The sequence below is a fragment of the Notothenia rossii genome (genome assembly GCF_949606895.1).
Source record: "Notothenia rossii genome assembly, chromosome: 3".
Classification (NCBI taxonomy): Eukaryota; Metazoa; Chordata; class Actinopteri; order Perciformes; family Nototheniidae; genus Notothenia; species Notothenia rossii.
Window position 1 is genome coordinate 36280225 of NC_136901.1, and position 23732 is coordinate 36303956.

The window sequence follows — 23732 nt, forward strand, 5'->3', positions numbered from 1 at the left end:
TCAACACATTTGAGCCTTTGCCACATTTATTTGAATTATTTATATAATTCCTACATATTGGGGAAGCTTCCCACTCTATGTTATGTAAATGCAAGTCTTTGACAAGAAAATATGTGAATTTCTAAATATTTAATGTCAATCCCTGGTTTTGGTTCTAGTATGTTCACCGTACTGTAGGTTATTGCATATTTGCAGGCTGCTTTAACTGCAGTTCAAAGCTGTTTCTGCACATCTATCTTTATACATGAGGGTGTTTTTGATAATGGATCCTGACCACTCAGATTTGTACAATGTGGAGTTAAACAAATTAAATTATTTAACAAATATATAATATAAAAAAAAAATACTCTCATTAATCTCTTTTCCAGCGCTCTCCATTAAGTAACAATAGCATTTCTGACTGTCCTTGAACGCATCAATGAATAGGAGATTCGTCACACCAAGCCCGGGAGAATACTTCTCTTCTGAGTCCTGCTAGGTAAGTCCATGTCTCCATAAACAGCTAAACTTTTAAGTGTAAAATGAACTATTTTTTAACTATAACACACAGTTTCAGTTTGTTCATAGACTGTTTACTGGCGTGATAACTGATATTAATTTACACATTAAAGGATACAGCTTCTTAGCAGGGTTTCCAGTCTTACGTGTGGGCTAGCGTTAGCATTGGGCTAACGTTAGCTTAGGTAACGTTAGCGCTAAATTAGTGGGTAAATTGTTAACATAATTATTAAGCTGTGAAAAGTGCCAAGCTTTTCATGTTTATAGCAGCTAACTGCAGCAGTACTACTCCTGTTTAGTTACCAAAGGATGCTAACAGCCCGTTATAGATGCTCACTTCAGCCTTTAATTAAACATTTAATTCATTTACTGCAGTGTTTGTGTTGTAGTGGTACTTGTGTGTTATCTGTGGCCACGTTTTTTGCATACTTTCTAAATATGTAAAATGTATCTTTGGAACCTGTAATAGCAGCTACGAATAAGCAGTGATGTTAAGTAATTAACTATATTTAATCATGCACTGTACTTAAAGGTGGGGTAGGTAAGTTTGAGAGACCGGCTCGAGATACACTTTATGTTATATTCCATGGAATGCTCTTAACATCCCGATAGAGAGGCGAAGTCACGCCCATCTACTTCCGGTCCATGGGACCCCGGAAGCGAAAAATTATACATTGAATTCAATGGAGAGAGAAAACGTATCTTTTGATCCCGTTTGAATTGTGCCACGAACTACACATATGATGTTTGTCAATCTTAAACAATCATTTCCATGTCAAAAAAGTCACATTTTGTCGTAAAACTGTTGAAATATAAGACTATGAAAAATACGCGACTACAAAGACTACAAATCCCAAATCCCATTCTGGGTCGCGTATGTGATGTCACAGGCGATAATGCTCCAAGTGGTTGCGACTCGTAATTAAAGCGAAGAAGAAGATTTCATAACTGATTTATTCCCTCCAATAAATATAAGAGATTGCTCCAATAAATTCACTTTTACAAGATGCCCGTGTGCTTTGTACCATGTTGTAATCACAAAAGTGATCATACCACTTGCTCGTTCTATCGCTTCCCGTCTGATGAAAGGACCAGGACTCGCTGGATCAGACATATCAGGTAATATCATAGGTAATATACATGTTGTGCATGGAACATAGTCAAGTTAGCTACCTAGCTAGTAGCGACGAGTAGCGAGCACGTTAGTTAGCATTACATTACTTAGCCTTGTCATTTTTAGTAGCCTTACCATGAAGTTATTATTTTATTACATGAAGTACACCAAAATGTTAAACAGTAAGAGTAGTCATCATGGTAAGTATTTTGTGAAACATTTGAAGAGTAGCCTACTGCGCCCTCCACCGGGTGCTAACAAAGCAGTTCAGGGAGAGTCGAAGGAAGGCAGGCAGGCAGGGAGCTTTGCATGACATTCTTCTGGACATGTGTCATTGTGATAACAGTGAGGGTGAGTCAATCTGTTTGTTGGAAAGACAGTAGTTGAGTGATTACTGAGAGAAAATTATTAAAATAGATAATTATTCAGTGTTGTTACTTTAAAGTGTTGTTACTGACCTTTTTCTCTTTTATTTTCTTTACCTCACCTGTAACTGCTGAAACCCTGAGGAACATGCACACTGACCTGCTCTGGCAACCTGATTTCCACTGTACGTAATAGTATTTGGTTATGGTATATTATTTATATACATCAAAGGCACAATGCACCCCCCAGAGACACACATGTATTGAGTGTGATATTTTGCTTAGGTCATGTGAAATCATCTTTACACACTAGAAAACTGTAGGAGCGGCAACTTGATTTGAAAATTGAATTTTTAATATCCGATAATAAAGTTAATCTGTTTTCTTTATTCTTCTCTCTTCCCAGCTCCATCCATCACCGTTCTCTGTTCCTGCAGGTCCTGCTTGCTAATCAATGCTTTATTTTTTTACACAATTACAAATAAAGTCAATGTATTGTATGACATGAAGTTGTGCTTCATTCTGAGTCAATAATACATTCATTCTGCCTTCAACTGCAAAATGATTGTGGACTACACCGACATCCATGTAGCTGCCCCCCCAGTAAGATGAACCAAGCAAAGTTGACAGTCAACATACAGCTGTGCTCTTAAGTTGACATTAAGAATTTGTGAAATATTGGTAATTATTTGGAAAAAATGACTGACGATGCAGAAAACTTTTTTTATTTAGGAACAGTGGTCAGGTGAAGCATTTATCACTACATATGTGTCACACTTAAAAGGCCAAACACACTGTTTGGCCTTTTAAGAGCTCTGTCTCACTTCCTCACTCTTGGTTCTCTTCTACCTGGAAATAAAGACAACTAAAACACACACAAGCTGAATGTTACAAGTGCTTCACAAGATAAATAAAAGAGTGCAGACTGTTTAAACTATGGGCAGGGGGGCTATTTGGCAGGTTTAAACGATTGTTAGTAATGAATTATATAATTTTCTCATTGTAGACGAGCAGACAGGGAGCCAGATGAGAAAAGCAGAATATGCAGCTGCCATTTTCCTCATGGAAAAGAGAAAGGGCCAACTGTATTTGAGTGGACCAAAGAGAAAGGGAGCTTAGCGGTTAATCAGTCCAGCGACCACAGCTACAGCAAAGGGCCTGAGTCTGCAGAAACTGACCCCGAATTCTCCAGCGTGCAGTCCGCAGACACCGAACCTGGACCCTCCAGTGTGCAGTCCAGTTGTTCCGCAGACCTGGCAGGGGATACTTGGATGCGAATGGCCAAATATTCAGCAGCAGGCTTACCTGATGATGTCATCCGTATGGAAACAGGGCTTCCTGACCAGGCCATGTTTAAAAGGGTGGCGGGGTTGGTGGAGCGCTTTGAGGGCTCCATTGTGTATTACGCTGGATGGAAAGTGGAGGGCATCCTGCTGGCAGACCAGGTTTTCATGGCCATGATGAAGATCCGGCAGAATTATCCTCACCTGCACCTTGCACAGCTGTTCCACTGCAGTACCGCAACAGTGGGTAATGTGGTGAACACCATGGTCCATCTGCTCCACAGGTTGCTGTTCGAAAAAATGATGTCCACTGTGCCCAGTAGGCAAAAAAAACAAAACAGCATGCCTGCTGCTTTCCAGTCCTCTGCATTCAACTGCAGAATGATTGTAGATTGCACCGACATCCACGTGGCCGCCCCAAGTCAGATGGACCAAGCCAAACTGACGTACTCCTCCTACAGAGGGATGCACTCCTTCAAAGTGCTCATCTCTGTGGCCCCAAATGGAGTCATCAACTTCTGCAGCCAACTCTTCCCGGGCTCTGTGTCTGATAAGGCCATTATGCAGCATTCAGGCATTCTGGAACATTTAGTGGCTGGCGACCTTATCCTGGCAGACAAGGGCTTTTTAATTTCAGATATTGTGCCTGCGGGTGTGATTGTGAACATTCCCCCTTTCCTGAACAAGGGTAAGTTCACAGAGAGTGAAGTGAGAGCTACCAGGGAAATAGCCAAGAACAGGATCCATGTGGAGAGGGCAAATGCCAGAATAAAGGAGTTCAGGATTCTGGACCTGATCCCTTGCCACCTCAGGAACACTGCAAATGTGCTGGTACAGCTTTGCTGTGCCTTGGTGAACCTGCAAAATCCCCTGATAAAGGAAGTAGCCAGCACCCTCACCGTTGACTAAGCCAGGGGTTCCCAAACCTTTCAGCCTGCGATCCCCGGGGGGAGCATCCAGCTGGCCCGCTGCATCCGCGGAGAGGGCTTAAACTGCTGAGACCAGCCCAAAGTCACACAACGGCTCTTTTAAGAGCCACCTACACCTTTTTTAAAGAGTTACAATCCTAAGTTATTATAATGATTACACTAGTTCATATTTTACTCAGTTTACTGAACTGTGATGCATGAAACCAGAAGGGGAATTGTTGAGGTTTACTGAAGTTACAAAGACATTAATAGATATGAGTATAACAAGTCAGTGTAAAAACAAGCTTCTGTCAGTCATGAATCATTCAAACTATTTATATAACCATGTAATACAGTTATGTAGTAGGTCAGTAAAAGTAATTCTTTATTTATATGTCTTAAATATCATTTATTTTAGAGGGGCCTGAGACTTAACATGTTCATTGCCCAAAACTGCACTGTAGTTATTGTGCATGTGACAATAAGGCCTTAATATTAGGGCTGCACGATATCAGGAACACATAACACGATAACACTTGCGATATTTGAACAAAAACGTATACATGCAGCATTATTACTTTTCCAACAACATGGGATTTATTGTTTATTAGTTAAATATCGCGTGTGTGTGTGTGTGTGTGTGTGTGTGTGTGTGTGTGTGTGTGTGTGTGTGTGTGTGTGTGTGTGTGTGTGTGTGTGTGTGTGTGTGTGTGTGTGTGTGTGTGTGTGTGTGTGTGTGTGTGTGTGTGTGTGTGTGTGTGTGTGTGTGTGTGTGTGTGTGTGTGTGTGTGTGTGTGTGTGTGTGTGTGTGTGTTTGTTTGTGTGTTTATTTACATGTCCTCCTCCCTACTGGCCAACACAGGGAGCATATGCTGAGTGTAGAAGTTCTCCAGGAGGAGGAGATTTCCATGCCATGCAGGGTCTTTGGGGATGGGGATGATGATCGCCTCCTTCGTGGTCAACACAACAAAGTAGCAGAGACTCCGGTCTGTGATGTGCAGCTGCCCTTGGACCTGATGCCAGTATGGGTGATTCTTCTTGAGAATGTATGACCCACCCTCCTCACGGAGACAGAAGGATGGTAACTGGACTGCCTCCGCGATGGTCATGTTCCTCTGGCTGTGTGGACACTTCACCTCCAGCAGGGCAGATGTTTGCACAAGTCCATCAGGTGATGCTCCCAAAACACCCGACTCACTCACAAATAGACCAGAGTCGATCACTGTCACCCGATAGACCTGCAAAAAAGCCTTCACCCCTTCGGCCTCGTTTACAACTCCCCAGTTGACAGCCATGACTCCGTCTAAATTGTACCCCCCAAACACCCTCTTCATGAGGGACGCGCATGGAGTGGATGAAAGTCCCGACCTCAGCACAGCACCAAAATTGCTGGCTGTCAACCTGCCCTGCCTTTGTAACTGCCACTGAGGATTTGTCCGCTGTCCTACGGTGGCTGTCTGGATGGCAGCTTGCTGGTCTCTGCTCAGTCGCATTGAGGCAAGAATTGCCTCAAGCCCCCGACCCCCATGCTCCTTCACCAGCTCCGGCACGGTGAAAATGGCCTGATGTTGAGGCTGCAGCCCTGGCTCAGGTGACAAAAGCCATGCCATGCCACACTGTGTGCCCCTCAGTGCAGACCTGAACCAGTCTACATCCTCAGTAGCGATGTCTCTGGCCAGTGGGTTGTATGTCTCCTCTTGCTGTTGGTAGAGTTGAGACACCGGCTGGACTACTTTTGAAGTGCCAGGCTTCCTCCACTGGCACTCAACTTCTGTGGAGCTGATCTGCCACATGGCAAATATTGCCAATGCTGCAGCGTGGCTGCATTTGTACATCCCCCGTGCACAATCACAGACAGCGCTCTGCATCGCGCCATCGTCTCCCATGTAGATCTGTACAAATAAAGTAAGTACCATGTTTGTTAACATGCTATAATAGATTGAATGAGCAATACAAGGATGGTCAAGATCTGGGGGTGGGAGGGTTTATTTTTCCATAGTTTTGTCCATGTGTCTGATTGTTGTTATTGTTTGTTTTTCTGTATTTTTTTAAATTTGTGTTGTATTGGTTGTGATTGTACATTGTATTTTTTAAATGTGTATTGCATTTTTGAAAAACATTTTATCAACAAAAAAAAAGGATTTGGTCAGGATCTAGACTCAGTGTGTAGTTTATTAATTAATCAATGCTCTCTATATTAGGAAAACACATACCAGTTTACCAGAGGGAGTCACACACAGCTGTGCCTAGATAACCAAACAAATTGACAAGATAACCAAAATCCTTGAATCTACACACAGCAAATAAACTCAAATGACACAACGAGATGTAAAAGGAGATCACACATACAGTATAGTCGATATAAAACTGGCCGCTTCAATCTGAAGAGCAACTAAAACAAAACACGGGAGTGTACCTTGTTCTTGTGAACACTAATGTTATCCACAGCATACACACCCGTATGCAGTACACCCGTTCTAGGTTCTGATTGGCTCTCTAGGTTGGCATTCTAGCTTCTGACTGGCTGTCCAGGTTGTCAATCACAGCCGTGGGCATATTATACTAGTCGACTCGTAACATCGCTAAACTTTTTTTCTTGACGGTTTTCTCAGTCAACTAATGCTATTGATAACAGTAACATAAATTAACACAGCCCTGCACACTGCAGTGATTATATGCCGGGTCTGTGGTTCATCATCTTCTTTTTCATTCTCCTCCTTATTGACTGACATTAACGTTAAACATTGCACTCATGTTACTCACCGAAACCTTGTAAAGCCGGTCCCGCATGCTGGCTCTTACAGAACCGACTAACTCCCCTTTCGTGTATGTACAGCTCTCAACGTGCCCAGACTTGTAGTGATTTTCACCTCGTTTTATACTTTTATTCTCATTCTGAAAGAATGAGGTGAAATGTACCAACGTGACGGCCATCTTTGTGTTGGTGACGCGTATTATGCGGGACCAGAGACATGTAGTTCACTGAGCGGCTTAACACAAAAAAAATTGTTACTTCACAGTTTTACGACACATTTTTATTTTTTTGACTTGCAAAATGTTCTTTTAAATTGACAAACATCATATGTGTAGTTCGTGGCACAATTCAAACGGGATCAAAAGATACGTTTTCTCTCTCCATTGAATCCAATGTATAATTTTCCGCTTCCGGGGTCCCATGGAGGCTCCCGGAAGGGGAGGGACTTCGCCTCTCTATAGCGATGAATATCTGAAGTGCTTTGACAAAAAATCCATTAAAAAAATGTCATCTGTGGAAGCCGTAGTACTGTAAAAAGCACGACCAATCATCTGAGCCGGCCCGGCTAAAATAACTGGATGGCCTACCTGCCTGTCAGCCTTCCATCTGTGCACAAATTTATCTCGTGCACTCATTGGTCATGTGCGCGTTCGTGTGTGTTGGAAGAGGGGCTCTGTAAGGAAGTGGCAGATTTTTTCCGTCTGTATTTTCAAATTCTAGCGCACTCGAGCTGGTTTCTCCAAAACTACCTACCCCGCCTTTAAGTACAACATTGAGCGACTTTTATTTTTATTTCTTCTACCCCACTACAATTCAAAGGTTAATAGTGTGCTTGCATGACCTATTATAACTCTTGCAGTCTGCAAGTTGATTGTACTGCACAAGTACCGTTGCAGCTGCTAGCCAGCAATAAACTAGATAAGGATACATATTTTATTTGCAATTAATTTAGGTTTTCTTGACAGATACAAGTTTAATGTAAAACTTTTACATAAACATGATACATATTTGTATTATTGATTAACACATTTCGCTCAAGTGTGCAGAATTACATATTAAATAGCTTATGTACATTATTGACAGTTAAGGCTAAATACAGGGAGTTTTATATGCTGTTCAACACATTACAGAAATAAAAAGATGTAAGACTAACATCTTGTTTCCTCTTATAGACAAGAAGAACACCAAGAATCTGTGCTTGATTGGTGAGTAAAAACAATCTTAACGGAAATGAACAAGAGCACATCACTACACTGTGGTTAACTGTTTTAAGACATGAAGAAAATGTGCTCCTCAGTTTCCTGACTAATTTCAGTAAGTTCTCATTGGATTTAAAATCGGGGTTAAAACATTATTATTAGCTAATTTTCTTGATTTCTTTATTCAAGGTCTGAAACCACAGCAAATGTTTTGGCCTTTGACACGTTTTCAGATGAAAATACATTTTATTCTACACCTTTCTTTTTATTTGGGAAGACCTTCAGCAGTTTAGAATATAAAACAAATATTCAATGTATTAAAACAAATCTAGTTCCTGTTTGAATTGCCGGCAAAAACAAATGATACTATAAAAGACTAAAGAGTATTTTATTTGATGAAGTGAGCTTCGTTGGCATGTGAAACTGAATTTATTGCTAAAAGTTGTATTAAACGCAAAAATATTTTGTAAAAATAATAATTGTAAGTAGTTGAACTTTACATTGGTTCCAGGCCTAAAGTAAAACAATTAGATGTAGCAAAAACATTTAAGAAAAAAGTTAATTCCGGACCCACAAAATAATGTAACATTTGGTTGTTTGATTTTGTATGCCAGACTGCAGTGGTTTAAAGTGACTACCGGTAAGTATATTTACTCAATTACTGTACCTAAGTACAATTTCAAGGGACTTGTACTGTACTTGAGTATTTCAGTGTTTTAATAAACTAAATTCACAAGCTACCCTGCAGTGTACAAAGTAATTAAAACTAGCTACACATTTTCCAGCTTTGATAAACAGATTAATGCATATATAATTTTTATCAAAACATATTATATATTCTTATTCTGAAATGAGCCAATCTGCATAATGAGTACTTATACTTTTGGGACTTTAAGTATATTTTGATTTATACTTTTACTTGACCAGCATTTTCAATAACCAACTTGTACTTGTAACAGAGTATGCTTACACTCTCACTTCTTCTTTTCTTAAGTACAACATCTGTGCATTTTTTCGACCTTTGCTAGATTGTTAGGTTTCATTACTTTTTGTCTATAAACCCACACACGTTTTTGGCACAATAGGGTTTTGACTATTTCACATTTTTGATGTGTGTTGATAGTGAGATTGATTTGTTTTGCCTTTTGGTGAAATGTATTGATATGTTTGAGTTATAATAATGCTGTCTCTGGGTTAGTTTATTTAAAGGATAATAAATTACTAGGCCTGAATTAAGGTTTTTAGGTTATTTTGCCTCATCTGTTTATATCACATGTATTCAAAGTAGGTTGCTGGTTACCATTTCCTGCTGTTCTTCTACCAACATTGCTCTGCTGCGTTCATGGTCTGTGCACTTTGTCTGCAACCGTCAAAGGTTTCGCTAACGTTAACATTTCCTGTCGAGAAGATTAAAATGTTTCTGCTTCTGAGTTTTACCTGGATTATTGCAGGTAAGACAAATACAATTTTTTTTTTTTGCTATTTACAAGTTAGGGTTACACATTTTAACAATTTTAATGGGATTTTAACATGAAACATGCTTTAACGCCGTGTTAAAAAGCGTAACATCTTATTTAACATATGCAGACTTTAGTGTCTTTTTTAATTAATGTAGGAAATATATTACATTTTGACAGTTCATAAAGCTTCTGTTTCTGATGTTGTTTAAATTAAAGCTTTGCCATTTTCTATAGGATTTTAAAGATACATTATTCTTTAGAAATTCACTTCTGCTGGCATTTTACAGCCTAAAGTGTCCACCAGAGTATTGTAGATAATGGCACTTCCTGAACTGTAAATGGTTTGGTATCTTGAAAGCAAAGTTGATTAACAACAGCATCTTTATTAGTCTCTCAGCTCAGTTAAAGAAATATTTAGTATTCTCCTTAACATTTAAATCAATCATAATTGCCTTAACATTAGTATTTCTCATGCAAAATAAAGTCTCACCATGTTACATGATCAGATTTTATTTACTTTATGCTTATGTATCTATGTTTATTTTAGGTCACATTATTGCTGCATAAAATCTTTTTTTAGGTATTTGGCTCTAATGACATTTAAGAAAATGTATTTTTATTTAATGTTTCCTTTCAGGGATTACAGCGGAGATCCGGCCAGCGATGCACTACCGCGTGAAAAACAGCTCAATATGTCTACACATAAAATCATCAGGATATCAAAAAGAGGAGTGGCTTTTTGAAAAGGAGCTTATTGTTTTAAGTAAAAACATCACCCCCATGTACAAAGACAAAGTGTATTATAATCCAACAAACTCCTCCTTGTGTATCACCAAGCTCAATGAGACAGACAGCGGCACCTATACCTTTTCTTTCATTAATTCAGTTTTGAATAGAAAAACTGAGACCCACAAACTGATTGTTGAAGGTAAGTTCTTAATATTTAGTTGACTAGTTGGTTATATGGGCTTTACATTTCATTATTTAACATTACAATAAGGATACAAGGATACATTTGTGTCTTCAAGACTGGCTTTAAGACTTTTTTTGAACCATCTACGACATAAACAACATATTTTTATCACCCGCCCCTTTTTAAAATACATTGACCTTTTTGTCTTTGTGGTTTAAAAAAAGTCTACAGTTCAGTTAACAAATACATATCAAATGAAGATCCAAGTAAAACTATCTATTCCTTGGCAATTTTTGCATCCTTTTGCCTTTGTACATCCCTGTTTATTGTAAAAGAATAATTTCACATACTCTATAAGGAGTTGTATTTCCCCCCCTTATTTAAGCCACTTTGGTTGTATAGGTTTTCGGTCTTATCTTTAAAATGTCTGATGGAAAGCTTGGGTCACGAAAGCTTGCCAATATCAGCACTAGAAAATGCTGGAGCATTGTAGATGAATAGAGTGGACAGGTATTACATTTATATATTATGTCAAAAAAAAACAATGCAATTTTATATCGATATTCTCTTTAGTAAATTTGCACTTCATATTGTGAACATTGTGTTGCGATTCTTACTACCAACAACTGATCTAATGCCTTTTAATTTTTTCCAGAAACTGTTCCCAGGCCTTTCATTAGGAGTTCCCCGCTGCACTTTAACCTGTCTGCTGACCCCTGCAACATCACAGTCAACTGCTCCGTCCAGAGTGACTGGGTATGTTCTGTGTGTGACAACAACAGTTGTATAACATCTCAGAGAGCATTATTCAGCAAGGTCAACATCACCATCTTCCTCCACAACAGAGTTATTGTATGCAGTGGCAACAACAACGTCAGCAAGAGCAATGTTTCTGAAAGCATGGAGGGAATGTGTAAGTATTTTGTGATTCTTAATTTGTTAATCACACACTTTGAATCCAGAAAATATGTATGCAGGTCTTTCTTTCTATGACATTTTTGAACCACCACCTCATCCATTTAATACCTCAGTCGTTGCAGGTATTATCTGTTAAAATGTGTTTTTATGTCTTTCCAGGCTTTGGAGAATCTAATCCTGAACCTGAAGTGACATTAAAACTACACATTGTAATACTTATATGTATTGCATTGTGTGTATCCCTCTGTGCCTTTGCTGTCTGTGTGGCTAAAAGGCTCTTTCAAACAGAATGTATTCAAAAACAGGTAAGATAGATTTACTTATTTATCAGGGGATGTAAGAATATTGTTTATTCCATTTGAATCCAATGTTTTCAGGTCAATGTCACTAAAACCTTTCTCTAGATTTCTCAAGATATAGAGTTTTGAGACGCTAGGAGGTGTTTATCTTAGTATGCTACATATTGATTTTGCAATACAAAAAAACACATTTTACTGCATTTTCTTTTTGTCACAGACATCTCCTGCTCGGATAATACAAAGCCAGCCAGCGGAGGAACAGCCAAACTCTGTGCAGAGAGTCTCTTCCTCTACTTCCAGTCAAGCCTGGTATGAAAACGTGGATGATGCATTGCCCTGTCAGACGAGCAGCCCAAACATCAGCCCAAGAGAGGAGCTGGGATCTAAGCGGGAAGTGGATACAGTCTACAGTGTTTTAGAGAGACACAATACAACATCCCATCAAGGCAAAAGCAGTGAAGAAACTATAGGACATCAGGCAAAACATGAGGCAACAACTTCACAGGAGCAACCTTCGCAAGTCGACACGGTGTACAGTCTGTTGCAGAAGAAAACAAATGTGAAGTCATAGCACCACCAGTAGGTCAGACAAGATTTTCAGAATACCTAAAAACTGGAGGATAGATCTTTTGTACAGTGTGTTTGATTTCTTTCAGAGCATTATGTTAAGCCTTTTGTTTTTGTTTTTAATAAAAAAAGCTACCTTAAATTACATTTTGTTATTTATTCAATAATACAAATGATTCTATTGAAACGAATATTAAAGGTGGGGTATGTCATTTATTTCAGAAACACTTTTTGTCATATTCCATGGAATGCTCTTAACATCCCGATAGCAATGAATATATTAAATGCGTTGACAATAAATCCATAAAAAAATGTCATCTGTGGAAGCCGTAGTACTGTAAAAAGCACGACCAATCATTTTAGCCAGCCCGGCTAAAATAACTGGATGGCCTACCTGCCTGTCAGCCTTCCATCTGTGCACAAACTTATCTCGTGCCCTCATTGGTCATGTGCGCGTTCGTGTGTGTTGGAGGAAGGGCTCTATAAGGACCTCAATACAAAGCAGTGAACCGTAGCTCTTTGGGTATTAGAAGTGAAAAATGGTAACTAAATCCCTATTTTGATTTGAAATGTTATGTATTTTCTTTCAGGACTTACATTTGAGCATGTTAAGTAATTTCACAAGTTGAATACACAGTACAGGGATCCTACATTGTTCAATTGACTGATACTGTTCACCTCCTTAGCTTTGCACTGCTGCCCGGGTGGGGTGAAGACATTAAATTAAATTAAATACTAAAGCTTTACATTTTGACTTCTCACTGTTTTTGGCTACATTAATCCCTGGGTGACAACATTTAAAATACACAACTAGTCTTTTGGTATTTATTTAATTTGATCATTTTCGTCGGCTTTTTAAAACTGTTGTGATCCAATTCGCACCTAGAATTAAAATATTTTCCATATCCAAATTATGGCTTTGTTACTTATGACCCCTTAAAGTGGATCTATCTCTAGAGGAGGGGGAAGGACTTTGGCTCTTTACACTCACATCTGGAAAGAGACTAGGAGAATTTCTCCTAGAGATGTAAAAAATATGTGATTGGATGCAACACTTTCTAACTTTGTAATACAGGCTGTTGAAAACACACATTTTCATATGAAATGTTCTGTTTTGGTGAGAAAGCTCATGGATTATAAAGTGAGTAGGACAATTTATCTATACTTACTTTCTGTGTACTTATATTTAGTGTACAACATTGTACTACAACATTATTTGTTACATGTCAGATTCAGATCATGTGGCTCGAACCTTGTTGTACATTTGGTGATATTAGAGCCGCTCTGTTTTGTTAGCTTTGTCTAAAAGGGAAGGAAGCCCAGGCCGTGTAAAGAAGATAAAAAACAACTTCCTTTTCCAAAATGTCATTGCATTTGTTTCTCTGTAGTTCCTGATTCCTCTTCATATGCTGCAGTTTCAATCATTCTATTTACACAAAGTAGAAGAATTTCTCATGAACAGAGGAACAGATTCTCAGTGTTGGATGTGAAGATGGGACACACTTTGCTCTGTCTACTGGGGTTTTTCTGTGAGTACTTTTACAGTTTTCATTTCCATTGTTACATCTTTATAAATGCCTGAGGTTATGATATGTTTGATTTCTTTAATTTTAATAATGTCTGATGTAGTTTCAAACTTATTTTAGTGCTGAGTTTACTTTACCGTGGACAAGCTCAAGGTAATTATATAATTGTCTTTCTTGTTGTTTACCAAATAAAGTAAAATCTTACCTATGTCACTCTCCAAACAACATCCTCTTTTTTTGTGTGTTCCGTTTTATCAATGTATTATAAATGTTTTGACAAAAAGAAAATACATTTTACTTCATGTATCTTGTGATGGTTTCTAGATGCTGTGCTGACCATTGAGCCAAACTGGACAACTTTTTTTACCGGAGAGTCTGTTACCTTCAAGTGTGACATTACAGAAGGCAAAGACAGCGACTGGTATTACTCAATCCACAACCAGCATGGAGAAGTTTTCTCTCCCAGCAATCAAAACTTCAGAACATTACAACCTCTAACTTCAGGCTACAGTGGTGAATACCAGTGCTTGTTTCAGAACGGGGGATCAACAACAATAAGCAATAAAATCTATCTAACTGTATCAGGTAAGTGATCAAAGTAATACCACCATGACCAAGTTCATTACATTTTTTTATTTTAATTAAGGAGCCATGTTAATATGAACACACAGTTTGGACAAGTTCTAATATATAATCTGTAAATTATTTTAATGTTTTAACGTTTGAACAGCTCCACTGACGCTGTATAGGCAGGTGAAGTATACTATAAAATCCTGTGCTTTGTGTTTTCGCAAATTCAAGAGTATTAAAATAAGAAACAAAATACTTCTTACAAAACTCAGCTTCTTACATCAAAGTATTTACATTAAGATAATACTATACCAAGAAACTTATACTATGGTTAATTGTGACAAATTATGAAGAAAGACCAATATATTCGAGAAATTAATCCGACTTAATGTGCTTAACACTATTCAAAGTGTGCAGGTAAAAATTTCTTTCTTTTTTCTTGAAATGTGAAAATGTATTCTTCATAACAGGAAGTATTTCTTTTTACTAATGTTCTATTAATCGAGCTGTTTTACTAAAACAAGGAAGCATTTGTGTGAAACAGACAGAATCGTGATCCTGGAAAGTCCTGCATCCACTTTGTTTGAAGGAGAATCAGTGACTCTGCTCTGTCGGCATCGTATTCAGAGAGAGGAGAATGCTGCCTTCTACAGAGACGGATCATCGATCACAACGGACAGAAACCACCAGTCACCATTAATGACAAAAAACACCGTTCAAGTAATTTCAGACGGGAGCTCTTACAGTTGTAAATTTGCCGATGAAGAATCTGAACCAATAAAACTGAGAACTGAAAGTAAGTAGTTTATATACCTAAAAGCTTCAGACATTTAGTAATCCCAAAATGAAACATAATTATATTATCTGCCTAATCTTAGAAACACAGGACAATGAACAAAGAAAAAAAAGGCTTTTTAAATGTTCACCCCGTTTTATGGCCGTTTCTACTCAAGGTTAACCTACTACTTCAGTGGTTATAAATATAAATATAAGCATAGTTATTTCTCTATATTTTCACTATAACATACACAGTGATTTAATATTACTAAGAGTGCTGGATAAGTTATACATTTGTATTATTTGACAAGCTAGGCTTATTTACAGGGACAATAACTAAAATGTTGTCAACATTTGTACCTTTATTCTCCATTAAACAGCAAAACCAAAGGCCCAGTTGAGAGACATATTTCCAGGAGGTGGCAATGTGACTCTAACTTGCTCTGTAGGACCAACATCAGCTTCTGGTTGGAGATACTTCTGGTACAAAAAAGGGAAAACCTCTGAACCCCTGAAGACACAAGATGTTGTTTTCCTCAGAAATGACCGAATTATTGTCTCACGAGGAGGCGTCTACTGGTGCAGAGGAGGAAGAGGAAACCCTGTTTACTACACAGAGTACAGCGATGCAGTCGGTAATTAAAACATTTAATATTATGACATACAGAAAACAAATAATGTATTTGACACAAAAAATGCTATGTTTTATGGCTAACATTGCCTTGTTTTTGGTGCTCATTGATGGTTAACAGTCACACACAGGGCTGTTTTGACCCTGCAACCCAACTGGCCTCAAATATATTCTCGAGAAAAATTCTCTCTTACATGTGAAATTGAGGATGGAGGAAACGATGAGTGGGAGTTTTTTTGGACGACACCCGGGTCAGAAACACTGGAGAAATCTCCCCTTGCTCCTTCATCACGAAGTGGGGAATACCAGTGTGTGGGCATACTGAAAGGTGAAATGTCTGAAAGGACGCTGTGGAGTGATGTTTTCACATTGACAGTATCTAACGGTAAGTCATACATCATCAGTAGGGATGTAACGATACCAAAAACTCACGGTACGATAATATCGCGATAACAAGTCCACGGTACGGTATTTATCGCGATATTGAATAATAAAGGGAAGAAAAAAAAAATCATAAATTTTTTTTTTTCAATAAAACATTTTTTTATTCGGAAAATATTTCTTTATTACATAATAAATCTGATTTTTACAGCCTTTTTGTAGGATAGCAGTATTTTAAAGTGTCAAAAACAAAGTGACAGTAACAGACTGGAACAAGAAAACCAGTGTTTTTGTAACTACTGGTACTACCCAACAAAGTAAGCATTTTCTTTATGCAACTGCATCTCACAAATAAACAAGGACATTTAATAATCAGACCCTGCAATAAAATAAATCAAGTTTCACTTTAGTTTTTCAAGTAACTCAACTCAAACTCACTAGTCACTCACTCAGCATCATCAGACAGGTTTTTAGGAATATGAGAATGTCCACATTTCCAGGTATTTATAAGCTGGGGTGTTTGGGCATTTACAATATCCCCTGCTCTGGAAACAACTCTCTCGCTTGGTACTGATGTTGCTGGGACACCAGTGGTCGCGTTAACCGAATATTTTATTTAACAATGACGGAAAAATCTGAAAGCAGTCTGTCATTTTGACAGATTAGAACAAACTCGGAACAGCGCCAACGTTTCCCCGCAGCGAGGCTCTGGTGTTATGCCGTGTTATGCATGCCCTCCAAAAGGAAATGATATAGTTCCCAAACCGTACTTTGCCGTACAGATCAATACATGTCTGGGAGGTTTTGCTTCACGCTGTGCGCGTCCCGCGAGGTGCATGCACACACGGCATAACACCGCCCCCCCCCACCCCCCGTTGACAGTTCACGAGCATGCTCTATCGTGAACTGTTCAGACCCGACGGGTAATAAGGGATTATGACGGATATTTTACGATCCTGTCTGTCAAAATGACGGACAGCGAAAAAGTCTAACGCCAGGCTTATTGACATGGCGAGATATAACTATATGGTTGGTACTTGTCAATGTCTCTAGGTGTGTAAATGTAGCCCTGTAAATACGATGTCCTTTTGTGTTATCTGTTGTTTTATTTTCATGTTGTAACCTACTTGCTGCCATGTTGGACAGGTCTCTCTTGAAAAAGAGATCGATGATCTCAATGGGACCACCTGGTTAAATAAAGGTTTAAAAAAAAAAAAGTGTTTAAAAAAAAAAAAATTTTTTAAAAAATTATTATTTTTTTTAAATCGCGGTAGATTTTGTCAGTCTCACGACGGTATTGGGAAATGTATTTACCGCGATACCGCGATACTCGGTATATCGTTACATCCCTAATCATCAGTTTACTTTTTTTGCTGTAAATACAAATATAATTTTATTTTGTTCTTACATTAAGGACAGTTAACCCTTCATTGTGATTTACAGGTTTGTAGGATGCAAGGAGTGTATGTTACCCACCAATTATAAATCATAACGTTATCATTAAATCACTTTCCAACAGAAAGACCTAAGCCTGTCCTCACTGTGTCTCCATCATGGCCGAGTCCTGGAGCCTCAGTAACTCTGAACTGCAGTGTTGATCATCCTTCTGCTGGCTGGAGCTTCTACTGGTATACAGGACTGTCTCAGAAAATTAGAATATTGTGATAAAGTTCTTTATTTTCTGTAATGCAATTTAAAAAAAAACAAAAAACATCATACATTCTAGATTCATTACAAATCAACTGAAATATTGCAAGCCTTTTATTATTTTAATATTGCTGATTATGGCATACAGCTTAAGAAAACTCAAATATCCTATCTCTAAATATTAGAATATCATGAAAAAGTATACTAGTAGGGTGTTCAACGAATCACTTGAATCGTCTAATTAACTCGAAACACCTGCAAGGGTTTCCTGAGCCTTGAAAAACACTCAGCTTGGTTCAGTAAACTAAATCACAAGTATGGGGAAGACTGCTGATCTGACTGCTGTCCAGAGGACCGTCATTGACACCCTCCATCAGGAGGGTAAGACACAAAAAGAAATTTCTCAAAGAGCAAGCTGTTCACAGAGTGCAGTTTCAAAGCACATCCACAAAAAGTCTGTTGGAAGGGGGAAATGTGGCAGGAAACGCTGCACAACCAAGAGAGATGACCGCAGCCTTAACAGCATTGTGAAGAAGAGTCGCTTCCAGAATTTGGGGGAGCTTCAAAGACAGTGGACTGAAGCTGGAGTCCAGGTATCAAAAGTCACTGTTCACAGACGTGTCCGGGAAATGGGCTACAATAGCCGTATTCCCATGGTCAAGCCACTTCTGAACTCAAGACAACGGAAGAGGCGTCTGACTTGGGCTAAGGAAAAGAAGCACTGGACAGTTGCACAGTGGTCCAAAGTCCTCTTGTCAGACGAAAGCAAGTTTTGTATTTCATTTGGAAGTCAAGGCGCCAGAGTCTGGAGAAAGGCTGGAGAGGAGCAAAATCCAAGTTGCTTGAAATCCAGTGTGAAGTTCCCACAGTCAGCGATGGTTTGGGGAGCCATGTCAGCTGCTGGTGTTGGTCCACTGTGTTTCATCAAGCCCAGAGTAAATGCAGCTGTGTACCAAGAGATTTTAGAGCACTACATGCTTCCGTCTGCTGAAAAGCTCTATGGAGATGAGGAATTCATTTTCCAGCATGATCTGGCACCTGCCCACAGTGCCAAAACCACCAGTAACTGGTGTACTGACCTCGATTGGCCTGCAAATTCCCCTGACCTGAACCCCATAGAGAATATGTGGGGTATTGTGAAGAAGAAGCTGAAAGACACCAGACCCAACAATGCTAATGAGCTAAAGGCCGCTATTGAAGCATCCTGGGCATCCATAACACCTCAGCAATGCCACAGGCTGATTGCCTCCATGCCACGCCCCATTGATGCAGTAATCCGTGCAAAAGGATTCCCAACCAAGTACTGAGTGCATTAATGGACATTTTCAAATGTTTGATTGTGTTTTGCTGTTATAAATCTTTTTTTTTTACTTGGTCTGAGGAACTATTCTAATTTTTTGAGATAGGATTTTTGAGTTTTCTTAAGCTGTATGCCATAATCAGCAATATTAAAATAATAAAAGGCTTGCAATATTTCAGTTGATTTGTAATGAATCCAGAATGTATGACATTTTTGTTTTTTTAATTGCATTACAGAAAATAAAGAACTTTATCACAATATTCTAATTTTCTGAGACAGTCCTGTAAGGCTGTTCCCCAAAAGTCAGGCTACCGTTACAGCTATGAGCTGCTACCTGTTAGCTACAATCGGACTGAAAAGCATCTTTTCATCATTGATGGACAAACACAAACAGCAGGATATGTGTGCAGAGCAGGAAGAGGAGATCAGGTGTTTTACACTTCGTACAGCAAACCTGTGTTTGTCTGGTCTGGAGGTCAGTATGATTTGACTTTTCCATTATTGCAAAATGGTAGGAATTCCCTTATTTTGGTAGCTTTTCCTTCACGCAACTGTAAGCTGTGCTACAGGTGTGAAGGCCTTTTTTTTTAGTTTTGGGATATCTTGGATATGCCTTTTGGTTATGTTTTACATAGAAGTTGCCCAATGTTACAAACAACTCCAAATTCTTTAAAAAACTCAAATTCTCTCAACAATCCATTATATGCTTTAATATGACACCCACTCTTTATTGTTGATAAAATGCTTCTTGTTTTTTTAATGTTCAAGTTGCCTTCAATATACATACATGCTTTGTTTGTCCCCTGTTTGTGTGTTTCAGATTTGAGTTCAGCAGCGTCTCACAGTGAGTCCTGACAGTGTGCAGCACTTCACCAAAACGTCTCTGTCACTGAGCTGTGAGGGAAACTCCACTGAGTGGAGAGTGAGGAGGTTTTCGTTATCTGACAACCTTTATCACTGTTCTTCCTGGGGGACAATGACTGGATCCACATGCACAATAACCAGAAGCTGGCTTAGTGGAGTGTTCTGGTGCGAGTCTGAAACAGGACAGTTCAGTAATGCAGTCAACATCACTAAAGAGTGTGAGTTTTAATTATTTAAAATGTTTGTTTCTGAAGTTTTATGTTGTTTGAAATGTGAAGGTGACAAGCATTAGCCAAACGTCTCTTCAAATTAGTAAAACTTTATAAAAAAGGCTAATTTGCGAAGTGATTTCCAGGGTACTTCTCTCAAAGATAATATTCTATGTTGTATTGCCCTCATACATCTACCTGACATTTCAGCTTCTGCCAGACGAGGCCAGTTTTGCATAAACGTATTACATCTGCAAAAGCTGATTTCTCTGATAAAGCCTTTATATTCTTTGATTTGTTTTCAGATGATGATATTATCCTGGTGAGTCCTGTCCGTCCTGTGGCTGAGGGACTTCCTGTCACTCTTAGCTGCAAGTTAAAGACACAAACTGTTTCTCATGTGGATTTCTATAAAAATGACAAACTCATCCAGAACAATACCAGAAGGGAGCTGACCATCTCTGCAGTGTCAAAGTCACACGAAGGCTTTTATAAATGTAAACAGAGAGATTCAGCAGATGGTTGGACGTCACCAGAGAGTTGGGTGTCAGTAAAATGTGAGTATGATAAAGAAAAACCTTCCTTTTTTGTAAGCTGTGTTACAGCCTGAGATATAGAAAAGCTTAGTTTCATCTGAACTGTTAGTGTAAGAGAAAAAGATTTTATAAAGTTAATCTATTACAGGAAAGTGTTACAGGATATAATGTTAATAATAATGACTTATATTAGCAGCGTCCGGGCCAGGAAAAGATTCTACATTTCCCATTCTTCTGATCGTTGGGCTGCTTTCTGGAGCTTTACTGATTGTTCTCCTGCTGCTGTTCCTGTATTTATACAGAAAGTCAAAAGGTGGGATACTTTTCTTCTGATATAAGTTTGACTCTAATGTAATCACATGTACTGTTTGACACTTTGAAAAGCATAATAATATAGTATTACTTTATTTTTTTTTTAACAGATTCATACTATAGCGGGTTGGTACAACACTCTATTTTCTTTTATAATGAACATGACAGCAGTCATATGTTCCTTAATAAAACCACTTAATTTACTACATTTTTTTTGCCCACCAGACCTAAGAGGACCAATCAGGGCCCTGCTACAGACCACATGATCAACCAGGATGAAACTGACCAAAGAGAATATGCTTCTGTTCTCCAGGGTCAGCCTGAATGCTTAATATTTTTTTATAATTAATTAATTAATTGTTAAAGTAGCATCAATGTAGCATTTCCATTTCTCATTAGTTGCTTTAATAAATGAGAGTTCATATAGAAGGATTTTAATATGAATTTGATTACTCTTCAGATAATGCTTGTCTCTATGAAACAATCAAAGGCCCTGGAGAACCTGCAAATGGTACAGTATAGTAAATATAAATACTGGAATATGACAATTCCAGGTTAACTCTTTTAAATACAAACTAAATTGTACATTTCAGATGAATACACAGATGTGACATATTCTGTTGTGGAGCTCAACACAAATTTTAAGAAGGGTGAGTATTTGATTTCTATGTCGTAACAATAACATACAATAATTAAAATGCTTTTGTAGGCTAGCAGTACCTAAATCAAGTAAAGTCTTGTTTTTTCATGCTTTCTCCTGATCCGTCTAACAGGGAAGAAAAATGAAAGGGAGGATTGTGTTTACTCACATGTGCAGAAGGCATCAGCTGCAGGTATGATGAAATACTACTCTCTTTAAGTTTTTTTTGTGTTACGTGCTGCCTGATAGGGTGTCATTTTAAAATGTGCCACAAGGTGTCACAAAAGTCAGCAATGTTGAAAGCTTACACATAACTTTGTCAATGTTTGTTTATTTAATTATCTGCCAATTCTATTTATTCATGAAATAAACATCAGGGCATATGACATTTCATTCATCTGTTTCCATACATGTTTAACTGTTGTGAATCATCATGAGCAATTTCTTCTATCAAACTATCACTCTACCCTCCTGTGAGGAAAATGTATACCACTATATTTTCATGTTTAACTGGGGAGAATACTATACAAAATAAATAATAATACTCTTTTAATTAATAGGGATGTCAAGTCCTGCACCAGCGGATGAAACTGTTTACTCTGAACTCAAACCAGGAACAACTCTTGGTTAAAATGCAGCTTAACATCATGTAAGTATTCAGATCAATCACTTAATATATTTCATATATTGTTAAATATTAGGGATGCACCGAATATTCGGCCAACGAATATTGTCGGCCGAAAATGGTTAAAAAGGCCATTTCGGCTTTTGGCCGAAAGGGTTTTAGCACCGAAAAAATATCACCGAATGTCAGAGAACAGGGTTACGTTGATCATACTCCGCATATTTGTCCGGGTGTTTTGATTTCAAGTGGTGGAGTAATCCGGAAGTGGTGAAAGCCTTTGCAGTTACACCCCCTCGAGAAATGTCAGCTGAACACGTTTTACAAATCGCAATCCGCACCTCTCTCTCTGATATTTTTAAATATCTCCAAGCGGCAGACATGTTGGCTGTGAGCCAGCCGCGAGCATGGTCGCGCGCCGTGCTTGTCGCCGCGTTTTGATTACGTCATCACAACAACACGTTAGCTTACCAAACTTATAGGTGCATTTGTTGTTGTTGAAGGCCTGGCTGTTACAGTCTTTATTTACACTATTTTGTTGTAGGCCTACTGGCCCAGATGTTTATGCAGTTTTAAAGCACCTTGGCTTTGTTCTGAATGCACTTTGTTGTAGTTATCCTACAGAGAAAATAAAATGCACTTGACTTGGAATTAATGTACTGTATGCATTCAAAAGTGCTGAATAAATGTTTTATGGACCCATAATAGTGATTATTATTTAAGTTAAGTTTTACCATAATCATGTCTTTTTCCATAATCAGGTAGCTGAACAACATTGGTAAAAAATGTATACAATATATATATATATATATATATTTCTATTAATCATTTTCGGCCTTTCGGCATTCGGTTTTCGGCCAACTGTTTCCTATTTTCGGTATCGGTTTCGGCCAAGAATTTCCATTCGGTGCACCCCTATTAAATATGTTGTAAATGGGATTAATATGTCATTGGTTTTCTTCCAGATAAAACAATGTCTTCTGTAAGGACAAGACAAATGGAAACAACATACCAAAACTAAACCTTTGTTTAATAAACCTTATTTTCAGCTTTGCTCTCCATTCATCAGACAGTATTTTGTACAGTTAAAGTAATAGCAAGTCATTAAAAGAAAAGGCATCATATGGCTTTGATCTAGGTGTTTTAAAGAAAGTAAACTTTGTTTTGCATCAATAAACTTTATTTACTTAATTGCTTCTACAGTACATGCTTTTTCTTTTCACAATGTGTTTAATTTGCTTCATCATCCTCCCTCTTATTTTGGGGATCCAGTACAGTCATGCTTTGAGGCGACAGAAGGAATTTAGAAGGGCAAGAGTTGAGAAGTGACCAAAAATGTGTCACTTTCAATCATCTGCCCTTGTTATTAATATAGTGATGAAGCAGTAGAAACATCTAATATTAGAGGTTTACAGGATGGCTATTTTACCAAAAACTC

The 23732-nt window shown here is 38.2% G+C and overlaps 3 protein-coding genes across 11 annotated transcripts; all 3 read left to right on the forward strand.

The window, feature by feature from the left end:
• The first annotated feature begins 486 nt into the window (after nt 1–486).
• LOC307032102 (uncharacterized protein) lies at nt 487–4773 on the forward strand. Its single transcript, XM_079669837.1, has 2 exons — nt 487–2162; nt 2384–4773. The coding sequence occupies exon 2, from the start codon at nt 3249–3251 to the stop codon at nt 4167–4169; it is 921 nt and encodes a 306-aa protein (XP_079525963.1). The 5' UTR covers nt 487–2162; nt 2384–3248; the 3' UTR covers nt 4170–4773.
• A 3381-nt stretch (nt 4774–8154) lies between these two features.
• On the forward strand, nt 8155–20066 carry LOC307032098 (Fc receptor-like protein 5). Of its 8 annotated transcripts, none has more exons than XM_079669827.1 (13): nt 8156–9573; nt 10220–10510; nt 11151–11408; nt 11573–11718; nt 11930–13420; nt 13668–13808; nt 13926–13958; nt 14130–14390; nt 14920–15171; nt 15533–15787; nt 15905–16168; nt 17684–17795; nt 19396–19704. In XM_079669827.1, the coding sequence occupies exons 6-13, from the start codon at nt 13772–13774 to the stop codon at nt 19700–19702; spliced, it is 1521 nt and encodes a 506-aa protein (XP_079525953.1). In that variant the 5' UTR covers nt 8156–9573; nt 10220–10510; nt 11151–11408; nt 11573–11718; nt 11930–13420; nt 13668–13771; the 3' UTR covers nt 19703–19704. The 8 variants fall into 8 exon arrangements, with proteins under 8 accessions (XP_079525956.1, XP_079525953.1, XP_079525952.1 ...); XM_079669831.1 differs by adding an exon at nt 19932–20066 and having other exon boundaries at nt 8158–9573; nt 11930–13808; nt 19396–19586; XM_079669826.1 differs by having other exon boundaries at nt 11930–13808.
• Nucleotides 20060–23485, forward strand: LOC307032103 (uncharacterized protein). 2 transcript variants are annotated; one of them, XM_079669838.1, is made up of 10 exons: nt 20060–20193; nt 20490–20741; nt 20914–21033; nt 21143–21158; nt 21258–21346; nt 21493–21543; nt 21626–21682; nt 21806–21865; nt 22233–22321; nt 23260–23485. In XM_079669838.1, the coding sequence occupies exons 1-9, from the start codon at nt 20088–20090 to the stop codon at nt 22301–22303; spliced, it is 822 nt and encodes a 273-aa protein (XP_079525964.1). In that variant the 5' UTR covers nt 20060–20087; the 3' UTR covers nt 22304–22321; nt 23260–23485. The 2 variants fall into 2 exon arrangements, with proteins under 2 accessions (XP_079525964.1, XP_079525965.1); XM_079669839.1 differs by having other exon boundaries at nt 20917–21033.
• The last annotated feature ends 247 nt before the right edge of the window (nt 23486–23732 follow it).

Bases quoted from the DNA above. Each gene is read 5' to 3' on its own strand.
- LOC307032102 (XM_079669837.1), top strand. From the start codon at position 3,249: ATGCGAATGGCCAAATATTCAGCAGCAGGCTTACCTGATGATGTCATC.
- LOC307032103 (XM_079669838.1), top strand. From the start codon at position 20,088: ATGACTGGATCCACATGCACAATAACCAGAAGCTGGCTTAGTGGAGTG. The intron at 21,347-21,492 runs GTCAGCCTGAAT...ATTACTCTTCAG, and splicing joins ATATGCTTCTGTTCTCCAGG to ATAATGCTTGTCTCTATGAA. The intron at 21,544-21,625 runs GTACAGTATAGT...TGTACATTTCAG, and splicing joins CCCTGGAGAACCTGCAAATG to ATGAATACACAGATGTGACA.
- LOC307032098 (XM_079669826.1), top strand. From the start codon at position 13,772: ATGGGACACACTTTGCTCTGTCTACTGGGGTTTTTCT. The intron at 15,788-15,904 runs GTAATTAAAACA...GATGGTTAACAG, and splicing joins AGAGTACAGCGATGCAGTCG to TCACACACAGGGCTGTTTTG. The intron at 16,169-17,683 runs GTAAGTCATACA...ACTTTCCAACAG, and splicing joins CACATTGACAGTATCTAACG to AAAGACCTAAGCCTGTCCTC.